The 8,452-nt window shown below is 45.4% G+C and overlaps 2 protein-coding genes across 2 annotated transcripts in view; both read left to right on the plus strand.

Moving 5' to 3' along the window:
• The window catches only part of LOC124018136 (trinucleotide repeat-containing gene 18 protein-like), a 329,221-nt gene that overhangs the window by 141,924 nt on the left and 178,845 nt on the right, over positions 1-8,452 (plus strand). The gene's annotated exons all lie outside the window — the stretch shown is intronic.
• Positions 4,437-8,452, plus strand: part of slc29a4a (solute carrier family 29 member 4a) — a 39,016-nt gene continuing 35,000 nt past the window's right edge. The window contains exon 1 of the mRNA XM_046333406.1: positions 4,437-4,455. Coding sequence (XP_046189362.1) covers positions 4,437-4,455 — 19 coding nt within the window. The remainder of the gene's footprint in view (positions 4,456-8,452) is intronic.

The following is an 8,452-nucleotide window of genomic DNA, read 5'->3' on the forward strand; positions in this document are numbered from 1 at the left end:
CTATCTCTCCTCCATCTATCTCTCTCCATCTCCCTCTCGATCTCTCCTCTATCTATCTCTCTCCATCTCCCTCTCGATCTCTCCTCTATCTCTCCTCTATCCATCTATCTCTCTCCATCTCCCTCTCGATCTCTCCTCTATCTCTCCTCCATCTATCTCTCTCCATCTCCCTCTCGATCTCTCCTCTATCTATCTATCTATCTATCTCTCTCCATCTCCCTCTCGATCTCTCCTCTATCTCTCCTCTATCCATCTATCTCTCTCCATCTCCCTCTCGATCTCTCCTCTATCTCTCCTCCATCTATCTCTCTCCATCTCCCTCTCGATCTCTCCTCTATCTCTCCTCCATCTATCTCTCTCCATCTCCCTCTCGATCTCTCCTCTATCTCTCCTCCATCTATCTCTCTCCATCTCCCTCTCGATCTCTCCTCTATCTATCTATCTCTCTCCATCTCCCTCTCGATCTCTCCTCTATCTATCTATCTCTCTCCATCTCCCTCTCGATCTCTCCTCTATCTCTCCTCCATCTATCTCTCTCCATCTCCCTCTCGATCTCTCCTCTATCTCTCCTCCATCTATCTCTCTCCATCTCCCTCTCCATCTCTCCTCTATCTCTCCTCCATCTATCTCTCTCCATCTCCCTCTCGATCTCTCCTCTATCTCTCCTCCATCTATCTCTCTCCATCTCCCTCTCCATCTCTCCTCTATCTCTCCTCCATCTATCTCTCTCCATCTCCCCCTCTCCATCTCTCCTCTATCTCCATCCTCCATCTATCTCTCTCCATCTCCCTCTCCATCTCTCCTCTATCTCTCCTCCATCTATCTCTCTCCATCTCCCTCTCGATCTCTCCTCTATCTCTCCTCCATCTATCTCTCTCCATCTCCCTCTCGATCTCTCCTCTATCTCTCCTCCATCTATCTCTCTCCATCTCCCTCTCGATCTCTCCTCTATCTCTCCTCCATCTATCTCTCTCCATCTCCCTCTCGATCTCTCCTCTATCTCTCCTCCATCTATCTCTCTCCATCTCCCTCTCGATCTCTCCTCTATCTCTCCTCCATCTATCTCTCTCCATCTCCCTCTCGATCTCTCCTCTATCTCTCCTCCATCTATCTCTCTCCATCTCCCTCTCGATCTCTCCTCTATCTCTCCTCCATCTATCTCTCTCCATCTCCCTCTCGATCTCTCCTCTATCTCTCCTCCATCTATCTCTCTCCATCTCCCTCTCGATCTCTCCTCTATCTCTCCTCCATCTATCTCTCTCCATCTCCCTCTCCATCTCTCCTCTATCTCTCCTCCATCTATCTCTCTCCATCTCCCTCTCGATCTCTCCTCTATCTCTCCTCCATCTATCATCTCTCCATCTCCCTCTCGATCTCTCCTCTATCTCTCCTCCATCTATCTCTCTCCATCTCCCTCTCGATCTCTCCTCTATCTCTCCTCCATCTATCTCTCTCCATCTCCCTCTCGATCTCTCCTCTATCTCTCCTCTATCCATCTATCTCTCTCCATCTCCCTCTCGATCTCTCCTCTATCTCTCCTCTATCCATCTATCTCTCTCCATCTCCCTCTCGATCTCTCCTCTATCTCTCCTCCATCTATCTCTCTCCATCTCCCTCTCGATCTCTCCTCTATCTATCTATCTCTCTCCATCTCCCTCTCGATCTCTCCTCTATCTCTCCTCCATCTATCTCTCTCCATCTCCCTCTCGATCTCTCCTCTATCTCTCCTCCATCTATCTCTCTCCATCTCCCTCTCCATCTCTCCTCTATCTCTCCTCCATCTATCTCTCTCCATCTCCCTCTCGATCTCTCCTCTATCTCTCCTCTATCTCTCCTCCATCTATCTCTCTCCATCTCCCTCTCGATCTCTCCTCTATCTCTCCTCCATCTATCTCTCTCCATCTCCCTCTCGATCTCTCCTCTATCTCTCCTCCATCTATCTCTCTCCATCTCCCTCTCGATCTCTCCTCTATCTCTCCTCCATCTATCTCTCTCCATCTCCCTCTCGATCTCTCCTCTATCTCTCCTCCATCTATCTCTCTCCATCTCCCTCTCGATCTCTCCTCTATCTCTCCATCTCCATCTATCTCTCTCCATCATCTCCCTCTCGATCTCTCCTCTATCTCTCCTCCATCTATCTCTCTCCATCTCCCTCTCGATCTCTCCTCTATCTCTCCTCCATCTATCTCTCTCCATCTCCCTCTCGATCTCTCCTCTATCTCTCCTCCATCTATCTCTCTCCATCTCCCTCTCGATCTCTCCTCTATCTCTCCTCCATCTATCTCTCTCCAATTCTCCTCCTCTATCTCCTCCATCTATCTCTCCTCTATCTCCCTCTCGATCTCTCCTATCTCTCTCCATCTTTGATAATTATGGGACGTATTTTATCTAGTCAGTCTAGTCAGTCTAGACAGTCTAGTCAGTCTAGTCAGTCTAGACAGTCTAGACAGTCTAGTCAGTCTAGTCAGTCTAGACAGTCTAGTCAGTCTAGTCAGTCTAGACAGTCTAGACAGTCTAGTCAGTCTAGTCAGTCTAGTCAGTCAGTCAGTCTCTAGACAGTCAGTCTCTTCCCTCACTCCTCTCTTCCCTCACTCTCTTCCCCTCTCCTCTCCTCTCCTCTCCTCTCCTCTCCTCTCCTCTCCTCTCCTCTCGTCTCATCTCGTTTCCTCTCGTTTCCTCTCCTCTCGTTTCCTCTCCTCTCGTTTCCTCTCCTCTCCTCTCCTCTCCTCTCCTCTCCTCTCCTCTCCTCTCCTCTCCTCTCCTCTCTCCTCTCCTCTCCTCTCCTCTCCTCTCCTCTCCTCTCCTCTCCTCTCCCCTCCTCTCCTCTCCTCTCCTCTCCTCTCCTCTATCTGAAGGTGTGGCACCAGACGTAGCTCTGTCTGTTATTTAAATGAGGCGGTAGGAACTGAATCCAATCACTCAGTTTCGCTCTGTTCCTGTTGAGAGGCGCACACACACCCTGCTTCCTAAACACACACACACACACCCTGCTTCCTAAACACACACACACACACACACACACCCTGCTTCCTAAACACACACACACACACACACCCTGCTTCCTAAACACACACACACACACACCCTGCTTCCTAAACACACACACACACACCCTGCTTCCTAAACTGCTTCCTAAACACACACACTCTGCTTCCTGTTGACACACACACACACCCTGCTTCCTAAACACACACACACACACACACCCTGCTTCCTAAACACACACACACACACACACACACACCCTGCTACCTAAACACACACACACACACACACACACACACACACACACACACACACGTAACTATCAGCAGACTCAGGTCTGACAGAAACAAACTGCTGATTTAAATTTCAGCCTCAGAGCAATCTAGTGTGTGTGTGTGTGTCTCTGATATTCTGTAAGAGCTGGTAGGCAATTAATTGGAGTACTGCTGATGCCCTAAGCAAACACACACACACACACACACACACACACACACACACACACACACACACACACACACACACACACACACACACACACACACACACACACACACACACACACACACACACACAAAAAGACATTAGTGATTTTATTCCACCTCAAGAGGCAGTTGGCCTGGGGGGGAGTGCTGCTATAAAGACACTGATAGAAAGAGGAGGAGAGAGAACGGGAGGGAGAAGAGAGGATGGGAGGGAGGAGAGAAAGGGGAAGTAGGAGAGAGGAGGAGAGGAGGGAGGAGAGAAAGGGGAAGGAGGCAAGAGGAGGAGGAGGAGGAGGAGGAGGGGAGGAGGGAGGGAGGAGGAGAGGATGGGGGTGGGGGGAGAGAGGAGGGGTGGGGGGAGAGAAAAGGGAGGGAGGAGAGAGAAGAGGAGGAGGGGGTGGGAGGAGGAGGAGGAGGAGGAGGAGAGAAAGGGGAGGGAGAGGAGGAGGGGAGGGAGGAGAGAAAGGGGAAGGAGGAGAGAAAAGGGAGGGAGGAGAAGAGAGAGGAGGGGAGGAGGAGGGGAGGAGAGAGAGGAGAAGGGGGGGGAGAGAAAAGGAGGGAGGGAGAGAGGAGGAGGGGAGGGAGGAGAGAAAGGGGAAGGAGGAGAGAAAAGGGAGGGAGGAGAGAGGAGAAGAGAGAGGAGGGGAGGGGGGAGAGAAAAGGGAGGGAGGAGAGAAAAGGGAGGGAGGCAAGTGGAAGAGGGGAGGGAGGAGAGAAAAGGGAGGAGAGAGGAGGGGGAGGGAGGAGAGGGGAGGGAGGGAGGAGAGAGGAGGAGGAGGAGGAGAGAGGAGAAGAGATGAGGCGGGGAGGGAGGAGAGAGGAGGGGAGGGAGGAAAGAGGACGAGAGGAGGGAGGAGAGAAAAGGGAGGAGAGAGGAGGGGAGGGAGGAGAGAGGAGAGGAGGGAGGAGAGAAAAGGGAGGAGAGAGGAGGGGAGGGAGTAGAGAGGAGGAGAGAGGAGGAGAGTTCACATGGTGATCTATGTCCTAGGTTAGTAATCATAGTTACTATGGTGATCTATGTCCTAGGTTAGTAATACTAGTTACTATGGTGATCTATGTCCTAGGTTAGTAATACTAGTTACTATGGTGATCTATGTCCTAGGTTAGTAGTACTAGTTACTATGGTGATCTATGTCCTAGGTTAGTAATACTAGTTACTATGGTGATCTATGTCCTAGGTTAGTAATACTAGTTACTATGGTGATCTATGTCCTAGGTTAGTAATACTAGTTACTATGGTGATCGAGGCTAGTATTCATGGCACATTGTAAATATCTGACACTGCTAGGATAGTATTCATGGCACATAGTAAATATCTGACACTACTGGGGTAGTATTGTAAATATCTGACACTGCTGGGATAGTATTCATGGCACATTATGGTTACTGCAGTAGATGTTTCTGTGAGGTGATTATGGTTACTGCAGTAGATGTTTCTGTGAGGTGATTATGGTTACTGCAGTAGATCTAGTAGGAGATGTTTCTGTGAGGTGATTACGGTTACTGCAGTAGATGTTTCTGTGAGGTGATTGTGGTTACTGCAGTAGATGTTTCTGTGAGGTGATTATGGTTACTGCAGTAGATGTTTCTGTGAGGTGATTATGGTTACTGCAGTAGATGTTTCTGTGAGGTGATTATGGTTACTGCAGTAGATGTTTCTGTGAGGTGATTATGGTTACTGCAGTAGATGTTTCTGTGAGGTGATTATGGTTACTGCAGTAGATGTTTCTGTGAGGTGATTATGGTTACTGCAGTAGATGTTTCTGTGAGGTGATTGTGGTGCAGTAGATCTAGTAGGAGATGTTTCTGTGAGGTGATTATGGTTACTGCAGTAGATCTAGTAGGAGATGTTTCTGTGAGGTGATTATGGTTACTGCAGTAGATCTAGTAGGAGATGTTTCTGTGAGGTGATTATGGTTACTGCAGTAGATCTAGTAGGAGATGTTTCTGTGAGGTGATTATGGTTACTGCAGTAGCAGTAGATGTTTCTGTGAGGTGATTATGGTTACTGCAGTAGATGTTTCTGTGAGGTGATTATGGTTACTGCAGTAGATGTTTCTGTGAGGTGATTATGATTATGGTTACTGCAGTAGATGTTTCTGTGAGGTGATTATGGTTACTGCAGTAGATCTAGTAGTAGATGTTTCTGTGAGGTGATTATGGTTACTGCAGTAGATCTAGTAGGAGATGTTTCTGTGAGGTGATTATGGTTACTGCAGTAGATCTAGTAGGAGATGTTTCTGTGAGGTGATTATGGTTACTGCAGTAGATCTAGTAGGAGATGTTTCTGTGAGGTGATTGTGGTTACTGCAGTAGATGTTTCTGTGAGGTGATTATGGTTACTGCAGTAGATCTAGTAGGAGATGTTTCTGTGAGGTGATTGTGGTTACTGCAGTAGATGTTTCTGTGAGGTGATTATGGTTACTGCAGTAGATCTAGTAGGAGATGTTTCTGTGAGGTGATTGTGGTTACTGCAGTAGATGTTTCTGTGAGGTGATTATGGTCACTACAGTAGATCTAGTAGGAGATGTTTCTGTGAGGTGATTATGGTTACTGCAGTAGATGTTTCTGTGAGGTGATGTTTCTGTGAGGTGATTATGGTTACTGCAGTAGATGTTTCTGTGAGGTGATTATGGTTACTGCAGTAGATGTTTCTGTGAGGTGATTATGGTCACTGCAGTAGATGTTTCTGTGAGGTGATTATGGTTACTGCAGTAGATGTTTCTGTGAGGTGATTATGGTTACTGCAGTAGATGTTTCTGTGAGGTGATTATGGTTACTGCAGTAGATCTAGTAGTGGATGTTTCTGTGAGGTGATTATGGTTACTGCAGTAGATGTTTCTGTGAGGTGATTATGGTTACTGCAGTAGATGTTTCTGTGAGGTGATTATGGTTACTGCAGTAGATCTAGTAGTGGATGTTTCTGTGAGGTGATTATGGTTACTGCAGTAGATCTAGTATTAGATGTTTCTGTGAGGTGATTATGGTTACTGCAGTAGATGTTTCTGTGAGGTGATTATGGTTACTGCAGTAGATGTTTCTGTGAGGTGATTATGGTTACTGCAGTAGATGTTTCTGTGAGGTGATTATGGTTACTGCAGTAGATCTAGTAGGAGATGTTTCTGTGAGGTGATTATGGTTACTGCAGTAGATGATGTTTCTGTGAGGTGATTATGGTCACTGCAGTAGATGTTTCTGTGAGGTGATTGTGGTTACTGCAGTAGATGTTTCTGTGAGGTGATTATGGTTACTGCAGTAGATGTTTCTGTGAGGTGATTATGGTTACTGCAGTAGATCTAGTAGGAGATGTTTCTGTGAGGTGATTATGGTCACTGCAGTAGATGTTTCTGTGAGGTGATTATGGTCACTGCAGTAGATCTAGTAGGAGACGTTTCTGTGAGGTGATTATGGTTACTGCAGTAGATCTAGTAGGAGATGTTTCTGTGAGGTGATTATGGTTACTGCAGTAGATCTAGTAGGAGATGTTTCTGTGAGGTGATTATGGTCACTGCAGTAGATGTTTCTGTGAGGTGATTATGGTTACTGCAGTAGATGTTTCTGTGAGGTGATTGTGGTTACTGCAGTAGATGTTTCTGTGAGGTGATTATGGTTACTGCAGTAGATGTTTCTGTGAGGTGATTATGGTTACTGCAGTAGATGTTTCTGTGAGGTGATTATGGTTACTGCAGTAGATCTAGTAGTAGATGTTTCTGTGAGGTGATTATGGTTACTGCAGTAGATATAGTAGGAGATGTTTCTGTGAGGTGATTATGGTCACTGCAGTAGATGTTTCTGTGAGGTGATTATGGTCACTGCAGTAGATCTAGTAGGAGACGTTTCTGTGAGGTGATTATGGTTACTGCAGTAGATGTTTCTGTGAGGTGATTATGGTTACTGCAGTAGATCTAGTAGTAGATGTTTCTGTGAGGTGATTATGGTTACTGCAGTAGATCTAGTAGGAGATGTTTCTGTGAGGTGATTATGGTTACTGCAGTAGATCTAGTAGGAGATGTTTCTGTGAGGTGATTATGGTTACTGCAGTAGATCTAGTAGGAGATGTTTCTGTGAGGTGATTATGGTTACTGCAGTAGATCTAGTAGGAGATGTTTCTGTGAGGTGATTGTGGTTACTGCAGTAGATGTTTCTGTGAGGTGATTATGGTCACTACAGTAGATCTAGTAGGAGATGTTTCTGTGAGGTGATTATGGTTACTGCAGTAGATGTTTCTGTGAGGTGATTATGGTTACTGCAGTAGATGTTTCTGTGAGGTGATTATGGTCACTGCAGTAGATGTTTCTGTGAGGTGATTATGGTTACTGCAGTAGATCTAGTAGTGGATGTTTCTGTGAGGTGATTATGGTTACTGCAGTAGATGTTTCTGTGAGGTGATTATGGTTACTGCAGTAGATGTTTCTGTGAGGTGATTATGGTTACTGCAGTAGATCTAGTAGTGGATGTTTCTGTGAGGTGATGCATTCAATACTATTGACTTCTAATTGAGATTGAGATAAATTAAGTAGTATTTATATTGTACTGGCATTGAGATAAATAAAGTAGTATTGTGTTCTGGCATTGATATAAATAAAGTTGTATTTATAATGTACTTGGTGGGCTACTGGTACTGAGATATAGTAGTATTTATATTGTACTGGTACTGAGATATAGTAGTATTTATATTGTACTGGTACTGAGATATAGTAGTATTTATATTGTACTGGTACTGAGATATAGTAGTATTTATATTGTACTGGTACTGAGATATAGTAGTATTTATATTGTACTGGTACTGAGATATAGTAGTATTTATATTGTACTGGTACTGAGATATAGTAGTATTTATATTGTACTGGTACTGAGATATAATAGTATTTATATTGTACTGGTACTGAGATATGGTAGTATTTATATTGTACTGGTACTGAGATATAGTACTATTTATATTGTACTGGTACTGAGATATAGTAGTATTTATATTGTACTGGTAC

Source organism: Oncorhynchus gorbuscha, unplaced genomic scaffold (genome assembly GCF_021184085.1).
Source record: "Oncorhynchus gorbuscha isolate QuinsamMale2020 ecotype Even-year unplaced genomic scaffold, OgorEven_v1.0 Un_scaffold_396, whole genome shotgun sequence".
NCBI lineage: Eukaryota > Metazoa > Chordata > Actinopteri > Salmoniformes > Salmonidae > Oncorhynchus > Oncorhynchus gorbuscha.